Source organism: Mytilus edulis, chromosome 5, assembly GCF_963676685.1.
Source record: "Mytilus edulis chromosome 5, xbMytEdul2.2, whole genome shotgun sequence".
Classification (NCBI taxonomy): domain Eukaryota; kingdom Metazoa; phylum Mollusca; class Bivalvia; order Mytilida; family Mytilidae; genus Mytilus; species Mytilus edulis.
Genome location: NC_092348.1, coordinates 51865719 through 51885715, shown reverse-complemented (window position 1 = coordinate 51885715; position 19997 = coordinate 51865719). Strand labels below are relative to the sequence as shown.

At 32.9% G+C, this 19997-nt stretch overlaps 1 protein-coding gene across 3 annotated transcripts in view; it reads right to left on the bottom strand.

The window, feature by feature from the left end:
* LOC139525464 (importin-4-like) overlaps positions 1-19997 on the bottom strand; it is a 371591-nt gene that overhangs the window by 268563 nt on the left and 83031 nt on the right. For all 3 annotated transcript variants that reach the window (XM_071320816.1, XM_071320818.1, XM_071320817.1), the window contains exon 7: positions 7002-7044. In XM_071320816.1, coding sequence (XP_071176917.1) covers positions 7002-7044 — 43 coding nt within the window. The remainder of the gene's footprint in view (positions 1-7001; positions 7045-19997) is intronic.

Here is a 19997-nt window from a genome sequence, read left to right as displayed (position 1 = left end):
AATTTATCCGCATGAACCCTGCGCCGATTACTTTCTTATACTTAGTCAAAACTGGTCTGTAAGTAATATTTTTATGCGATACCCTTAATTTATTTATAATACCGTTACGGAGACAGATCAACTTCTGGCCTATATAATATGGGGCGAGATTGTCACTTTGACATTAGTGTACTGGTAAAAACGTCATCAAAATCTGATTACGCTGATTTATGGAGGACCAAGATGAATCCGATGCAGTTGTTTTCAGATAAGTGCATTAATAATTTAATTTAACATGTGTTTATATGTATAAAATGATTATAAATATAATTTATTGAGGAACTAAGATTTTTATGGTTTTTATTTGAGCAAATCAACACCAGAAAGTCTGAAAGCATAAACTGAAAATATATTTATTTTTTACATATGAACAAACTTGTTGTCACATAACAGGCATAACAGGTAGGTATGTAAACATTTAATTCAGTTGTGTGAATGTTTATTTGGTGAAAATAATAAGTTGCTAGTTTTTTTATCTTCAGGGGATAAAAAAGGGGGAGGATAATAAATTCCAAATGGCTTCCAATCTACTGAATAAACATGCAATAATATTTCTATTGAATTTGTTGCTACAAAACGTATTGAACAAATGATTCTTTGTGGATTTTTTTTTATACTTTTAAGGGATAAATGATATTTTTAAATGGTGCTGCCAACAGATTGCATGCAGATATTCCACTAGTTTGAAGTCAGAGACAGCAAATTAATTTACAGAAAGGAGAACTTGACATATCCTTTTGCATAAGGGCCATTTTAAAAAAAATGAAGCAAAAGTGTGACATGGGGGGTCCAATTTCAAACTTAATATTTTGTATTTCTTTTTGTCTTGCCCTTTTACCAATACTTTAAATTTTATAATTCCAAAGTTTCAGGCAGAATGAAACAGACACATTGAATAATCTTAAATTTTGATAACATACATCTCAAAATTTTTAAACAGAAACCATACTACTTAAAAACAAGTTTGGTAATAAAACAGTCAAGAAAACATTGCTCAGACCTTTTCCAAATGAAAGTCAATATAAAAAGGAAAATTTTAAAACCAAAATTTCCATCTTTTCTGCTAAATCATATAATAACAATCAAATTGAATAGCTTAATTTGAAAAAATAATAGTAACTAGTGATTGAAGTTTTTGCCAATAAAAAGAATCTTAATATATTTCAGTTACAATAGTAAACTTTGAAAGCCCTGAGTTTTTGTGATCATTTGCAAAAAACAAAATGTCATTTCATTGTACCGTTTAAATGTAATTGTATGTAGAAAAAGCCTTCTATTTTCAGTATTTTGTCACACTCCTGACATATTTTATAAAGATTGAAAAATGCTTTAAACTTTCACAAAAAATCACTAAACACATTGCTATATCATTGATTTCAATTTGTGGTATCTTTTTCCATAGAACAGGACTTTCTTTTTAGGACCATTTATAAAAAAACGAAGAGAGGCACCCCAAAATGTCAGGAGTGTGACAACTGTCTTTAAACATCTACCAAAGAACACAAAGGTCTTAAATGTTTTATTTTTTTTTATTTTTCAGAAGTGGCTATTCCAAAGAGAAGAAAAAAAATTATTACCACTGTGATATGTTTATATCATAGATGTGGGAGTGCATTATATATGTCAGGAGTGTGACGCTTTTTTGAGGCATTTTCTGTCAATTCATAATTTCACAAGATTAAGTTCCACAAGTTTCTTTGTGTTAGAAATGTTAAAACCAAGTAATATTCATATCATTTACCTCTTAAATGTGTTATTTATCATGATTGTTTTGGCACAATCAGTTTAAATTAGTCATTTTTCTATTTTTTGTGCACAGTAATGCAAATTTATCAAAGGAAATAAGTGTGTACAACTATAATATCATATAGGAAAGTGAGGAAATGAATTTTGTACAAAATAGAACAATTATTTTGATTTAAAATGGTATATTTAAAGATGTTTCAAGGATTAACCATTCAGATGTAATTTGTCACACTCCTGACATGAATTTAACAATTTAAGAAAAATATGAAAATTAGCTTTAGTTTTAGGACAGATAATTGAAAGACAGCTAGAAAATAGAAACACATTTTGGTAAAACTTTCATTCATCAAAACATCCACTAGATTTGCTGAAATAAGCAGGGCAAAATTCTCTAGAAGAAATAAATGAAAGAAGGAGACTTGGAAAGAGCGAACCTGTAAATACTGGCTGAATCTGAAATTTAAACATGATCAGAAGAAGTTGGACAATCTTAAACAAAATAAAAACCTATAAAACGAAGCTAACAAAAAAAGGCTGTTCTCATTTGAATCTGAGCTGTTTTTGTTCGATTCTAAGTCCTTATTCAAGCCAACTTCTTTTTTATCTTTTCTTCCTTTTTTCTACTGTTTCTCTGCCACTGCCTTTGTTTTTCTTTATATTGTTTATCAAATTTGGAATTCAAAATTCTTCTTTCTTTAAGCCTTTTTTGTTGGCTAGGTTTTGTAGTTTTTTCTTTTGTTAAAGATTGTCCAACTTCCTCTGATCATTTTTCAATTTTAGATTCTGCCAGTATTTGAGGGTTATCTCTTTCCAAGTCTCTTTCTTTGAATCATTTCTTCTAGAGAATTTTGTCTGGCTTATGTCAGCAAGTTTAGTGGATGTTTTAAGGAATGGAAGTTTTACAAAAGGATTCTTCGTTTTACTAGCTGTCTTTCAATTATCTGTCCTAAAAATAAAGCTTATTTTCATATTTTTCCTAAATTGTTAAATTCATGTCAGGAGTGTGACAAATGACATCTGAATGGTTAATCATTGAAACATCTGTAAGTATACCATTTTAAATCAAAATAATTGTTCTATTTTGTACAAAATTCATTTCCTCACTTTCCTATATGATATTATAGTTGTTCACACTTATTTCCTTTGATAAATTTGCATTACTGTGCACAAAAAATAGTAAAATGACTGATTAAAACTGATTGTGCAAAAACAATCATGATAAATAACACATTTAAGAGGTAAATGATATGAATATTACTTGGTTTCAACATTTCTAACATAAAGAAACTTGTGGAACTTGTCCTAGTGAAATTATAAATTGACAGAAAATGCCTTAAAAAAAGCGTCACACTCCTGACATATATAATGCACTCCCACATCTATAATATAAACATATCACAGTTGTAATAACTTTTTTCTTCTCTTTGGAATAGCCACTTCTGAAAAATAAAGAAGAAAAAAACATTTAAGTCCTATGTATTTTTTGGTAGATGTTTAAAGGCAGTTGTCACACTCCTGACATTTTTGGGTGCCTCTCTTTGGTGTCCATTAAAACAATAAAATATGTAATTTAGAGCACCAACATACCCTTAATTATAGTGCTAATATACCAATACAAACTTATTTTACATACTGACATTATTGCACTTTAAAACTTGGTTACAAGGAAGCTTTAATTTTAAAAGTGTCATTTTTTAGAAGATTTTTTTTTCTGTACATACCTTCACAATAAAGGTCAGTGTTTACTTATTTTACAATTTTATTGCACAAAATTGCAAAAATATTTAAGACTAATAATGTAGCAACTACCAGAAATATTTCAGTATTGCATCAAAACAATCCACTTTTTTCAATACTACTTTGAAAATTTTAATTTTTTTAAATGTCATGCTAAAAGCGTCACACTCCTGACAAAAATGGCCTGTTTTTTTTAACATTTCTCTGAAGTGGTTTGAGATATCTTCATGAAACTTGGGAGCAAGCTAGCCCTGACTATCCTGCATTTTATAACACCTGTGTTATAATTATAAACTTAAGTAATATAAAAATATACCACAAAAAGTAAAAAGCTTCATTTTTTTTGAAATGGCCCATAAACAACCCAGGAATCCCAGTGGCAGTGCAATTTGAATTGGTGCATGTATATCCTGCTGGGATTTATTTTTGGGATCCTGCTTTTTTTTCCGGGAATCCCAGTATATTCCAATCAAAATCCCAGTATATTTCCACTGGGATTTACATCGGGATCCCACTTCTTATACAGGAATCCCGAAATTTTATCCCAGCATATTTACATCGGGATCCCGCTTCTTTTGCAGGAATCCCGAAATTTTATGCCAGTGGAATTAGGTGGGATCCCAATTGAAATCCCACAATATCCCAGTGGGATCCCAGTATATTTCCATCGGGATTTACATCGGGATTCCTGCAATTTTATCCCGGTGGAATGAGGTGGGATCCCAATTGGAATCCCATCAAAATTCCAGCCGGAATTCCAGTGGAATCCCAGATTTATTTTCTCTTGGGTTGCAATTGGTTATTTCTTGCTATTGCGCAATACTGTGCAATTGAAGATTAATTGCTATTGTGCAATATTGTGCTATAGCGCAATTCTATGCAATTGGAAGATTTCTTGCTATTGCCCAATACTGTGCTATTTCACAATAATTCATATGATAACTTATACATCCTGTGTGGTGTTTCTCCTGTCATATAAGTATTCTTTGCTTTGATATATATCTTATATTATTAATTGAAAAAAATACAAAAAATTATGAAAACTAGATGTGTCAAAGCGACACAAATGGCCCCATCTCAAAAAGTTGAAAAATCTACACTTTCAATAACACATGTGGACACAAACATGATGGTAGTCTCACATCTCTCAAAAATCAGCTAAAAACAAGAATGAGTCCATAGTACAAGGATGCCCCACTCGCACTATCATTTTCTACGTTCAGTGGACCATGAAATTGGGGTCTAAACTATAATTTGGCATTAAAATTAGAAAGATCATATCATGGGGAACATGTGTACTAAGTTTCAAGTTGATTGGACTTCAACTTCTTCAAAAACTTTAACCTGAAGCGAACGGACGCACAGACAGATGCACAGACAGACGCACAGACGGACGAACGAACGAACAATCGGAGGCACAGACCAGAAAACATAATGCCCCTCTACTATCGTAGGTGGGGCATAAAAAGTCTGTATAACTGTGATTTTCAACAATTTTTGAAAGTTGTAAAGCCTTAATTTTGGCAATAATTAGCGAGCGGAACGAAACTTAAACTTGATCTGTAACTCATCTTGGTTAACTCACATGCCAAAAATCATCCCAATATCTAAAAGAGTTCAGAAAAAAAATCTGTACAACTGTGATTTTCAACAATTTATCAAAGTCGAAAGTCCATAATTTCGGCAAAAATTAGCAGAGCACAACGAAACTTAGACTTGATCTGTAACTCGTCATGAGTAACTCACATACCAAAAATTGGCCCAATATCTGAAAGCCTTTAGAAAAAAAGTCTGTATAACTGTGATTTTCAATAATTTATCAAAGTCCATAGCTTGTAATTTTCAGCAAAAATTAGCTGAGTGGAACAAAACTTAAACTTGACTCATCTTGGTTAACTTACATGCCAAAAATCATCCCAATATTTGAAAGAGTTTAGAAAAAAAGTCTGTACAACTGTGATTTTCAACAAGTTATCAAAGTGCAAAGCCCATAATTTCGGCAAAAATTAGCGGAGCACAACGAAACTTAAACTTGATCTGTAACTCATCATGAGTAACTCACATACCAAAAATCAGCCCAATATCTGAAACCCTTTAGAAAATAAGTCTGTATAACTGTGATTTTCAACAATTTATCAAAGTACATAGCCTGCAATTTCGGCAAAAATGAGCCGAGCAGAACAAAACTTGAACTTGATCTGTAACTCATCTTTGTTAACTCACATGCTAAAAATCATCCCAATATCGGAAAGTGTTTAGAAAAAAAGTCTGTATAACTGTGATTTTCAACAATTGATCAAAGTCCAAGACTGTAATTTCGGCAAAAATTTGGGGAGCGGAACGTAACTTCAACTTGATCTGTAACTCATCATGGTTAATTCACATACCAAAAATCAGCCCAGTATCTGAAGGCATTAAGAAAAAAAATTTGTATAATGGTTTGTTGCAGAATGACAGAATGATAGAATGACAGAATTTTCGGAATGATGGAATTATGGAATTATGGAATTTCGGAATTACAGAATTTGGAATTACAGAATTTTGGAATTATGGACAAGGTTCGTTGTGGGGCCATAAAAATAAATCCACCCAATTTTGTTTTTAATCCCCTTGTATTTACCCACAAACTCAATCCCAGCTGTCCTTTAGAGGTATTGTATCTTGCAGTACAATTTCAGAGAGATCCATAGACTTACACACAAGTTATTGTCTGGGAACTGCAAAATTGCTTGTATTTAGCCCCTTCTTTTTGTCCCTTTATTCCTGAACTTTTGGGGCAATTACCTCCAAACTCATACCCAGTCTTTCCATTGTGATATGGAACTTTGTGGTACAATTTCAGAGAGATCCATATACTAACACAAGTTCTTGTCTAGAAACTACAAAATTGCTTGTTTTTAGCCGTTTCCTTTTTTTTAAATTTCCTGTTTACAAAACTTTGAATTTTTCGAAAAACTGAAGGATTTTCTTATCCCAGGCATAGATTACCTTAGACGTATTTGGCACAACTTTTTGGAATTTTGGATCCTCAATGCTCTTCAACTTTGTACTTGTTTGGCTTTATATATATTTTGATATGAGCGTCACTGATGAGTCTTATGTAGATGAAACGTGAGTCTGGCGTACTAAACTAATTTGACTCTTATTCCTGAACATTTAGGGCAATTACCCGCAAACTCATACCCAGTCTTTCCATTGTGATATGGAACCTTGTGTTACAATTTCAGAGAGATCCACACACTTACAAAGAAGTTATAGTCCTTAAACTACAAAACTGCTTGTTTTTTACCCTTTTCATTTAAGCCAAAAGGTGATAATGAACCTTAATTTTGGTTTCTTATGAGTTATCCATCGATAACATAATTTTTATTTCAATATCTTTCTCTAAACTTTATCATTGACAATCTTGATCATTCAAGAGATTGATTAAATACCGTATTTGAATGCCCTTATTTATTCTGTTTTTAATTTCTACCTACCACTTCATCATCACCAACAAAAAATATCAGCTCAGTAAGTGTCCTGCAAGCAGAAATACATTATATAAACAATCTTTAAGGTTACTATATAAACTATTGAGTAAATTAGAACATGGTTTCAGAATGACTACTCCTAATTGGTGCACCAGATATTAATAAAGGCTAGAATCATTGTAGACTCTTCCATATATAAGGTGCCCATAATTTCACTAACTCATTACTTTAATTTCTTTAACTCTATGTAAATATCTGTTTTTGATTGTATTGTAATTTGTATGTGAAGATTAGTTTAAATTTTACTAACAGAGTTTACCCTCTTTAAATAAAGAATTTATTCTTATTATTAGGTCTTTCCACTTTTCTGTGGAAAGATCTATTGTTTTTCATCTGAATATTTTTTTTTTCCCGCCAAATTCTGTTTTTGCGATAAACATTTGTTTCTCAATATGTTGCTTAGATATTTGGTATATGATATCGAACAGGTTTTGCGCTTTTGAAATTTACCCTGCGTAACCGAATACTTTTCTTTGTAGGAGTTATCTCCCCTAACACTGTTTTCCTTCTGTCCATGACTACTTCGCAACTGTAAAAGATTACGACAAATTTATTTTACAAAATTGCTCATTATATCCTTCTCATGATTTGTCCTATTTTGACCGAAGCGATATGAACGCTCCATATGAGAGTTATTTGCCCTTATGCATTTGATATAAGTGATATGCATTTCTATCTTGTAAACCATAAGTGATAGAGACCTAGGATCTTTTGATTTGAGGTCCTTGGTCCAAAAAAATTAAAAATTAGGTCAAGGTCAAAGGTCAAGGTCATATTCTAATTTTTAGTTTTGGCTTATTTTCACTCATTTTCATTAACCTTATAAGATATCGACAAATAATTTTGACTAAATTGTTAGTTGCGACATGTCGTAACTTAATGATTTTAGTTGAAAGGGTGCATAGACAATGAATCGGAGTTTTCGCCCCTATCATATCTAAAATTATATGTAAAGTGAAATAACTTACTAACCTTACATATTAGAGACCAAAGGTCTTTTGACTTGAAATCCTCAGTTTGTGACCTTGAAATCCTCAGTTTGTGACCTTGAAATTGAGGTCAAGGTCATAGGTTAATTTGACGTTGTAGATTTTGACCTTTGCTTTAAATTCATATCTATATATCATAAATAGTTATCAAAGGTACCAGGATTATATTTTAGTACGCCGGACGCGCGTTTCGTCTACATAAGACTCATCAGTGACGCTCATATCGAAATAGTTATAAACCAAACAAATACAAAGTTGAAGAGCATTGAGGATCCAAAAATTCCAAAAAGTTGTGCCAAATACGGCTTAGGTAATCTATGCCTGGGATAAGAAAATCCTTAGTTTTTCGAAAAATTCAAAGTTTTGTAAACAGGAAATTTATAAAAATGACCACATAATTGATATTCATGTCAACACCGAAGTGCTGACTACTGGGCTGGTGATACCCTCGGGGACGAAACGTCCACCAGCAGAGGCATCATTAAGCAGCAGCAACAGCAGCATAAAGCCATATGAACTGACATTTTAGACTGATTTTTAATATTTTAATATCAAAATAGATATTAACTGGTGGAAAGACCTTCAATTGTTCTCTGAACAATTGGTTTTTAATTATTATTATTATTATTAATAAAGCAAAGTAAATAACTTCAAAAAGCAAGCTGAAACAAAATGCTTCGCTCAGCAAAGCCTGATATGACCCCAGAGGTTGAACCCTGAACAGTTAGGGCAAATTTCGACACAATATTCAAGCTTTGGATTGTGATCAAATTTTTTATAGGTTTCTGACACAAAATAAATATGGTCAAAGATCTTACAAATCTATTGTGCAATACTGTGCAATTGAAGATTTCTTCTTGATACTTTTAGCCGACCATGCAAGGGGTGTATAGCCAGTCAAGATCGTTAAAAACTTCCATTTGTTGTTCTTGAAACTTTTCAAAAATTTGAAATTTGAAAAATTTTGAAAAAGAAATATGAACACCTTAAAATAATTGAAAAAGAAATCCCCCCAAAACTTTCATAATCCCCCCTTTTGCAGCAATTACCCCCAACTCAATCCCAGCCTTTCCTTTGTAGTATGGAACCTTGTAGTACAATTTTAGAAATATCCATACACTTAACACAAGTTTATGTCTAGAAACTAGAAAAATGCTTGTTTTTTGCACTTTTTTATCCCACAATTCATGCATGTTTGGGGTAATTACCCCCCCCCCCCCCACTCAATCCCAGCCTTCCCTTTGTGATATGGAACCTTGTGGTACAATGTCAGAGAGATCCATACACTTACACACAAGTCATTGTCCAGAAACTACAAAATTGCTTGTTTTTGGCCCTAAACCGTTGGCACCATAACCCCAAAATAAATCCAAACCCTCTTCAATTTCAGAGCAATCGAAATACTAATGAACAAGTTATTATCCTGAAACTAAAAATGCTTGTTTTGGGCGCCTTATTCCTAAACGATTGTACCATCATCACAAAAACCAGTCTCATCTTTCCTTTTGTGGTATTGAACCTAATTAAAAAATTGCATGGAGATCCATTCACTTAAACTAAATTTATTGTTCGGAAACCAAATGTGTCTTGGGACAACGACATAGAGTCCATAAAGTGGATACCCGAGGGTATGCAGGGTCGTTATGATAAAAAAACATAAAATGTAGAGAGTCTTATAACAACAACACTTTAGGGACTGCTGCAGAAATTTATTGATCGACATGTTTCGGTGCCTAGGGCAAATAATAAAATTTCTGCAGCAGTCACTAAAGTGTTGTTGTTATAAGACTCTCTTCATTATATAAAAGATCGATAGATAGTTAATTCTCATAAAACCAAGCACTTCAAGGATACAAAGATTATTTAGATGGCGCTAGTCAAGAATTGCTGGACTTTGAAGACGAATGTCGTAAGTTTCTTTCACAAATTCTAGTTATTGAACAAGATTTACTTGATATTTTTTCAATACTCAATGTTAATAAAGCTGAAACTGAAAAATTTGAAATTAGGCGTTTACCCAAACTACTTATAAATATGTAATAACTATGTTAAGGAGTTATAACAGCTAGAAATTTTGAAATTGAAGGTCTATGGTAGGGGTTTCAATATACCATTGTAGGGGGGTCAAAATACTATGGCAAAGTAAAATTTTTAAAGTATCTTTTCATGCATGTAAAATACATACAAACTACTTATTAAAGTATAATAACTATGTCAAGGGGTTATAACAGGTACATTTTTTTCAATTAAAGGTCTATAGTAGGGTATACAATATACCATGGCTAGGGGGTCAAAATACCATGGCAAAGTAAAGTTTTCAAAATATCTTTTCAAGCAAGTAAAATACATATATATACTACTTATTGGAGTATAATAACTATGTAAAGGAGTTATAAAAGCTAGAATTTTTGAAATTGAAGGTCTATAGTAGGGGGTTCAATATACCATTGTAACGGGGGTTAAAATTAGTAGTTTGTGTGTATTAAACTTGCTGGAATAGATATTTTGACTATTTCACTTAGACATGGTATTATGACAACCCCCCCCCCCCCCCCCCCCCCCACCTAATGTCATGGTATATTGAACCCCTTGCCCTTTTTTTACCATGGGAAATTAAAACTATCCTTATAATACATATATAATCATAAGAAATCCGATGGACAAGGTATAATTTGCAGTTGTCACTATACACACAGGCAGACATATACATATATCTATTTACAGTGATTGTATGCTTCTAAAAAAAGATTAACATTCTGTAATTATACTGAAGTGATGAGTAGATGATCATTTCTGTACACTAAAAAGAATACTTCATGTATTGTATCAGAGATCCTTGTTTAATTCCTACGAGAAGGTAACACCTCCCGAAACGAAAGCTTATTTTAATAAGCAAGAGTTAGAGGAGGGGATAAGGTCTCTGCGCAATGTTAGGCTTGTGTTAAATTGTCATAGAAGTAAGAAAATAAAATAAACCAGATGCTCCCCAGGGCACAGCTTTATATGACCGCAGAGGTTGAACCCTGAACGGTTGGGGCAAGTATGGACACAACATTCAAGCTGGATTCAGCTCTAAATTTGGATTGTGATTAAATAGTTGACACAGCATAGGTTTCTGACACAGAATGAATGTGGTCTAATGAACTTAAAATTTTTGTTTTGCCTTTGAGCAATTCACTATGCTGTTGAATATTAATCCTCTAAAAAAAATGTTTGAAGAAATTTTATTTTTATTTTTATTTATGAAATCTGAAATGAGAAAAAATTGAACCCCCCCCCCCAAATTTTTTTTTCACATCCCCCTTTCCTTTATTTAATAATTTTGGTTTCTGATTTGGACCAACTTGAAAGCTGGGCCCATAATCAAAAATCTAAGTACATGTTTAGATTCAGCATATCAAAGAACCCCAAAAATTCAATTTTTGTTAAAATCAAACTTAGTTTAATTTTGGACCCTTTGGACCTTAATGTAGACCAATTTGAAAACGGGACCAAAAATTAAGAATCTACATACACAGTTAGATTTAGCATATCAAAGAACCCCAATTATTCAATTTTTGATGAAATCAAACAAAGTTTAATTTTGGACCCCAATTTGGTCCAACTTGAAAACTGGGCCAATAATCAAAAATCTAAGTACATTTTTAGATTCAGCATATCAAAGAACCCCAAGGGTTCATTTTTTGTTAAAATCAAACTATTAAAGTTTAATTTTGGACCCTTTGGACCTTAATGTAGACCAATTTGAAAACGGGACCAAAAATTAAGAATCTACATACATAGTAAGATTCGACATATCAAAAAACCTCAATTATTCAATTTTTGATGAAATCAAACAAAGTTTAATTTTGGACCCTTTGGGCCCCTTATTCCTAAACTGTTGGGACCAAAACTCCCAAAAATCAATCCCAACCTTCCTTTTATGGTCATAAACCTTGTATTTAAATTTCATAGATTTCTATATACTTATAGTCCAGACTTGGGGTCAATTACATTAGAATGTAATTAATTAAATTACACATTACATTGCAAAAATGGTCAATTACACTAATTACCCATTACACAGTTTTTGAAATATAATTAATTAAATTACAATTACTTTGCTAAAGTAATTAATAAAATTACACATTACATTTCATCATAATATTTGTTAACCAATATTATACATGTATGTATAATGTATGTGTAAAATATTCATGTAAACATAGTTTAAGCGTTGCATTTGATAATCATGAGTAATTTTAATGTTTTGTCATTTAGTCTGCATCTCTCTGGTCTGTACACTTTGACAGCCTTTCTCAAAAGTATTTCTATAGGAGCTAATGTGGCATATATCGCTTGATATGAACATGGAGGAATCATACTTCCATAATCAGTAGATGTGTTGATAGAAGAGGAAATTAGTTCCTATTAACTTGCCAATACATTAAGGGGTATTTTGACATCTCAGTAGTGAAGTTATTTAATTAAAACATAGCATGAATAAAGAAATTAAAAATAAAAAAAAATAAAATCACTTAATAATTATTTAAAGGTATGCTTCTACATCTACATCTATACTATTGATCTGCAGTGGAAATCCATAACGCAGATACTGCTGTGCAAACGTCAACCTGCGTGCTCAGTATTTACAAGTGCAATTAAAATTGGATAAAATCAGGTGGTTTCTGTTTACAGCTGTAGTCTCCGGAGCTGCTGCTTTAAGCATTCCAGAGATTTAGCTTGGAAGGCTTCAGGAGGCAGACTGTTCCAGTCGGTGATGGTGCCTGGTATATAGCTGTATTTGTAGGCATCTGTGGAGGTACTGATCTGAGTAAATTTTTCTGAATGGTATTGTCTAGTTGAGGTAGATGGTCTTCTCACGTATGATGGTATGTTGACTCCCGCCTTTCCATGTGTGGCTTTGTAGAACATGCTCAGTCTACTAGATTTCCGTCTAGATTCTAGCGTTTGCCATTCTAGGGTTGTCATGATGTTTGTTACTGTCCCTGGTTCCCGACTGTATGTTGATGTCGCAAATCTGGCAGCTCTTCTTTGGACCATTTCTAGTGAGTCAATGTGGTGTTTTCGATATGGGTCCCAAACTGTGGAGGCGTACTCAAGATGTGGGCGCACTAGCGATGTATAGGCCTGCGCTTTGATGTCTTGTGGACACTTCCATGCTTGTCACAACATTGAAAATAATTTTTAGTACAAACAATGTATATAATGTCTATATATCTAAGCAATATTTTGCTAATTAGATAAAATACATGTAATAGTGGCATTGCCCCTGGACATTTTAATCTGATTAATTTCTGTTTGTTTTTACAGCTGTTAATTTTTATCTCTATAATCCTTTTGTGTATACTAATTTGACAAAATGATTGTGTGCAGTAAATTTAAATTCGAAATGAACTCTCAAAGATTTTTCACACATTTTTTTGTTTTTGTTTTACATGGTGATTTATTACTTTTCAATCTATTAAGTTAAAGACCTTTCTTAAAAACATATGTATTTTTTCAAATCATAAGACTATTCAGAAAAAAATTCTGTTGGTCAAATAAGTAATATTAAAACTTTAGAATAAATTACAGAAAGTATATGTGGTATCAATATTTGAAAAATAAATATAATTTACAATTTATATTATTAAACATAAATCCTTATCATTAACACCATAAAAGTACATGTAATTGAAATGTAATTGAGCATTACATGCTTTTTTCATTGTAATTAATTAAATTACCATTACAAGTAATTAAAAAAATGCTCAATTACACATTACATTCAATTACATGGAAAATTGTAATGCATTACACTTAATTACCATTACATTTTCAATTACCCCATCCTTGTGTTACAATTTCATAGATTTCTATTCACTTTTACTAAAGTTAGAGTGCGAAAACTAAAAGTATTCAGACAACGACGATGACGATGCAGACAACAACGCCAACGTGATAGCAATATACGACGAAAAATTAATAAAATTTTTGGTCGTATATTGGTATCACGTTGGCGTTGTCGTCGTCGTCGCACTCTAACTTTAGTAAAAGTGAATAGAAATCTATGAAATTGTAACACAAGGTTTATGACCACAAAAAGGAAGGTTGGGATAGATTTTGGGAGTTTTGGTCCCAACATTTTAGGAATTAGGGGCCAAAAAGGGCCAACATAAGCATTTTCTTGATTTTCGCACTATAACTTTAGTTTAAGTTAATAGAAATCTATGAAATTTTGACACAAGGTTAATGACCACAAAAGGAAGGTTGGGATTGACTTTGGGAGTTTTAGTTCAAACAGTTTAGGAATAAGGGGCCAAGAAAGGGCCCAAATAAGCATTTTTCTTGGTTTTCGCACAATAACTTTAGTATAAGTAAATAGAAATCAATGAAATTTAAACACAAGGTTTATGACCACAAAAGGAAGGTTGGGATTGATTTTTGGAGTTGAGGTCTGTACAATTTAGGAATAACGGGCCAAAAAGGGGTCCAAGTAAGCATTATTCTTGGTTTTCGCACCATAACTTTAGTATAAGTAAATAGAAATCTTTAAAATTTAAACACAAGGTTTATGACCATAAAAGGAAGGTTGGCTTTGATTTTGGGAGTTTTGGTCCCAACAGTTTAGGAATAAGGGGCCAAAAGGGTCCAAAATTAAACTTTGTTTGATTTCATCAAAAATTGAATAATTGGAGTTCTTTGATATGCCGAATCTAACTGTGTATGTAGATTCTTAGTTTTAGGTTCCATTTTCCAATTGGTCTACATTAAGGTCCAAAGGGTCCAAAATTAAACTTAAGTTTGATTTTAACAAAAATTGATTCCTTGGAGTTCTTTGATATGCTGAATCTAAAAATGTACTTAGATTTTTGATTATTGGCCCAGTTTTCAAGTTGGTCCAAATCGGGGTCCAAAATTAAACTTTGTTTGATTTCATCAAAAATTGAATAATTGGGGTTCTTTGATATGCCAAATCTAACTGTGTATGTAGATTCTTAATTTTTAGTCCTGTTTTCAAATTGGTCTACATTAAATACCAAAGGGTCCAAAATTAAACTAAGTTTGATTTTAACAAAAATTGAATTCTTTGGCTTTTTTGATATGCTGAATTTAATCATGTACTTAGATTTTTGATTATGGGCCCAGTTTTCATGTTGGTTCAAATCAGGATCCAAAATTATTATATTAAGTATTGAGCAATAGCAAGAAATCTTCAATTGCACAGTATTGTGCTGTAGCAAGAAATTTTCAATTGCACAGTACATGTATTGCGCGATAGCAAGAAATCTTCAATTGCACAGTATTGTGCAATAGCAAATATTTTCAATTGCACAGTATTGCGCAATAGCAAGAAATATCTAATTGCACAATATTGTGCAATAGCGAGAAATTTTCAATTGATTGGAGTTATCTTTCTTTGTCCAGAATAGTAGTTGAATCAACTTAAATCATTGTTTTATACAATATACAATGTATATTCACTTTTACTACCAACTGATAAATTAAAACAATCTTTACCATTCAGTGATAACAAGCACTTTTTGTTACATTTTAATATTTTATGATGTATTTAAATGAGTAGTTATTGTTGCGAACTCCATTAGAAATTTGAATTGAGATCAGTTTTGAAAAAAGGGAAAGAAAGGGGGATGTGAAAAAAAATGGTAGGGGGGGGGGGGGGTTAAATTTTTTGCATTTCAAATTTCATAAATAAAAAGAAAATTTCTTCAAACATTTTTTTGAGAGGATTAATATTCAACAGCATAGTGATTGCTCAAAGGCAAAAAAATTATTTTAAGTTCATTAGACCACATTCATTCTGTGTCCAAAACCTATGCTGTGTCAACTATTTAATCACAATCCAAATTTAGAGCTGAATCCAGCTTGAATGTTGTGTCCATACTTGCCCCAACTGTTCAGGGTTCAACCTCTGCGGTCGTATAAAGCTGCGCCCTGGGGAGCATCTGGTTAATTTTTGCGGTCTTATAAAAAGTACAGGTTCCATCCGCGCTCGGGGAGGAAGTTAAGAATCAGATCTACTCTAACATCATAAGGTTGATTTTCTAGGCACTTCATTCATATTCTAACGCATGGTATTTCTTAACCATAAGAATATGATGGACAAGGTATAATTTGCAGTTTTCACAACACACAGGCAGACATATACATATATTTATTAACAGTGATTGTATGTGGTGGTGGTGGTGCAGTGATTTTCAAACCCTCTTATTTGGGTCTGAATATGGGCCCCTGTCCCAATGAGAAAAATGCTCTTTTTTCCCAATTATTAGCTCTAAAATTCCCAAATGTATATAGACATCATTGTTAGGTTTTGTTAGTGTCGTAATGTGGTATTGTCTTTAAAAATCTCTTGAAATTGTTAAAAATTTATGCAATTATAACTTATTCTTTCTCAGATTGCAGAATTTTGCTCTTGATTTTTTTAATTTCCTTGGGAACCAAGTTGCACGCGGCTGGTGTGAACTAATATATTATTCCACAAATCCAACATTTCACAAACTTTTATTCCCAATTGCATGGGCCCTCGGCCCCTTCCCTTAAACACTAGGAAAATCACTGCTGGTGAAATGTACATTATGTATATATACAATTAACTTGTCTAAACATCAACCAAACAATGTTAGATCTGTAAATTTGCTTTCCCATATATATATATATATACAACTCGTCTAAACATCAACCCAACAATGTTAGATCTGGCTTTCGCAAATTTTTGGTTCTTCCCTCGCCGGGATTCGAACCCATGCTACTGTGATATCGTGACACCAAATCGCCTGCACTGCAGCCGTCCCGCTAGACCACACGACCACCTCAGCTCTCTAAAAAGAGCTTTCGCTGGCCGTGTGTTACCTTTCCACGTCAGTTTTAATCTAGCGGCGTACTGCAGTACATGATATATAAGGCATGAAGATGTTATTGTTACAGATCAGCTAAATTATCTATAGTAAAGGATCCTACAAATTAATGTAAGATACAGTCACAGAAAATAATTATATTTATAAGTACGTCTGAGTCAGTGACAACCCTACAACAGATGTATCCATCGGATCGCCATCAATGATGGTGATACATGGCTGTGTACATAATGTATATACAACTCGTCTAAACATCAACCCAACAATGTTAGATCTGTAAAATTAAAACTGACGTGGAAAGGTAACACACTGCCAGCGAAAGCTCTTTTTAGAGAGCTGAGGTGGTCGTGTGGTCTAGCGGGACGGCTGCAGTGTAGGCGATTTGGTGTCACGATATCACAGTAGCATGGGTTCGAATCCCGGCGAGGGAAGAACCAAAAATTTGCGAAAGCAAATTTACAGATCTAACATTGTTGGGTTGATGTTTAGACTAGTTGTATATACATTATGTACACAGCCATGTATCACCATCATTGATGGCGATCCGATGGATACATCTGTTGTAGGGTTGTCACCGACTCAGACGTACTTATATATATATATATATATACAACTCGTCTAAACATCAACCCAACAATGTTAGATCTGTAAATTTGCTTTCGCAAATTTTTGGTTCTTCCCTCGCCGGGATTCAAACCCATGCTACTGTGATATCGTGACACCAAATCGCCTGCACTGCAGCCGTCCCGCTAGACCACACGACCACCTGGGCTTTCAAAAAAAGAGCTTTCGCTGGCCGTGTGTTACCTTTCCACGTCAGTTTTAATCTAGCGGCGTACTGCAGTACATGATATATAAGGCATGAAGATGTTATTGTTACAGATCAGCTAAATTATCTATAGTAAAGGATCCTACAAATTAATGTAAGATACAGTCACAGAAAATAATTATATTTATAAGTACGTCTGAGTAAGTGACAACCCTACAACAGATGTATCCATCGGATCGCCATCAATGATGGTGATACATGGCTGTGTACATAATGTATATACAACTCGTCTAAACATCAACCCAACAATGTTAGATCTGTAAATTTGCTTTTGCAAATTTTTGGTTCTTCCCTCGCCGGGATTCGAACCCATGTATATATATATATATATATGTTATAATTACAAATAATCAAAGCAATCAAGCATCATGGTCTAGTTATAATGCTTTAATAAATATTTTGAATGAAATTTTGTTGGTAAAGACTACCAAGCAAAGATATTTCTTTTCATCAATCATGTAAAAATTTACCTCTCTTTCTTGTATGAATGTATTTTAATCTATGATAAGCTTTAGAATTATGTATAATGTTATAATATCATCTAGGATCTAGGTTCATTTTACCATAGGGGGTCAATTTTCCATACAGGGGGGTTCAATTTACCATAGCAGTATTTTTACCCTGAGGTCAATTAACCATGGGGTTCAAAATACCATATGACACCGTAGCAATTGCATATAGTTATTTCAAAGTCAGTGAAAAATATCTGTGGTGTTGTTGACATGTAGTCTCAGTCAGCCTCAATTATGATTTGAGATTGAAATGACTCTATCATAACTAATGTATTAATATAGTATTAACTTCCCCCCCTCTGAACTTAAGTTGGGAAACATTTATTGACCAACAAGGATATATATAAAATCATTGTCAATTAAACAAAACTTGCAGCAATTTTGACCCCCCACCCCCAAATTATTTGAATTAAGTTTTCTATCCTTCATTGATATTTTTATGTTCTCCCTAATATGTTCACTCAGTATATTGCCTATAGCTGCAAGACTTGTGGTCTTTGTGCTGATTATTTAATTTTTTTCAAGGTTAACAATAGGAATCAATACACTGGCTAATAGACTGTATTTCATATTACCGACTTTTGACTCCAGTTTATATTATTTTTCGACAGGTCACCTACGAAATCCTGGTACTCGGTCAATTAGGAGCAACGTAAAGAAGTAATATCAAACATTCAACCGGTACAATTCTTGGGGGAAATATACTGCTTCATATTTTCTTTACACAACAAACTCATCAGAAAATTTTAAAGTTTCCCCTCAAATCCCACCGATTAAATGTGTGATGTTACTTCTTTACGTTGCTCTTATTAACCAAGTACCAGGATGTCGTAGGTAACCTGTTGAAAAATAATATAGACCGGAGTCAAAAGTCGGTAATATGAAAATAGTCTACTGATCTGTCAAATTAGTTACCTTAACCATGATTTAAAATTTTAACAAAGGAGTAGGGACAAGAAAATAAAATGTTTGACAACTATTTTAAATTTTCACATAATGTATAACAAGAGGCTGTCACGATAGCAAACCGGATTTATTAACATTTATTTGTGTCCTGGAAATATCACAAGAATCATAACTGATGAACGGTGAAAGTGAAATTCTTCAATATCAAATTTGACCTCCGTTTTGTCATCAGTATCAACATATTAAAATTTGAAAAGCTAAGGTTGAATGGTTCATAAGTAAATGCAACAACATGAATGGAAACGTCATTTTTCGATCTTTCAAGAACCATAACTCCTGAACGGTAAAAGAATCGTCATTATTGAACTTGACCTTTATTTTGTCATCAGTAACAACATATTAAAATTTGTGAAGCTTTGGTTGAACAGTTCATTAGTAAATGCACGGACAGGACTGGAAACGCCATTTTTCAATCTTTCAAGAACCATAACTCCTGAACAGTAAAAGTAAAAATCGTCATTATTGAACTTGACCTTCAATTGTTGTCAGTAACAAAATTTTAAAAGCTTTGTTTGAATGGTTCATGAGTAAATGCACAGACAACATTTGGTTTGCCAGCTGACCGACCGACCGGCCGACCGGCCAACCGACAAAAATCCGGTTAAAAATGCATAGGGTCAAGAAATCTAAGTAAATATCATAGAGATTTTTACTTGATGACGTCATAATTAGTCATAATGTGTACTGATTTTAGAAAAACGATGAAAAAACAGAATTGGTGCAGTTTTCCATGGTGGAAACATGGTGTGCAGCCAAAAGACAACAAAATAATTTAAGTGAAGCTT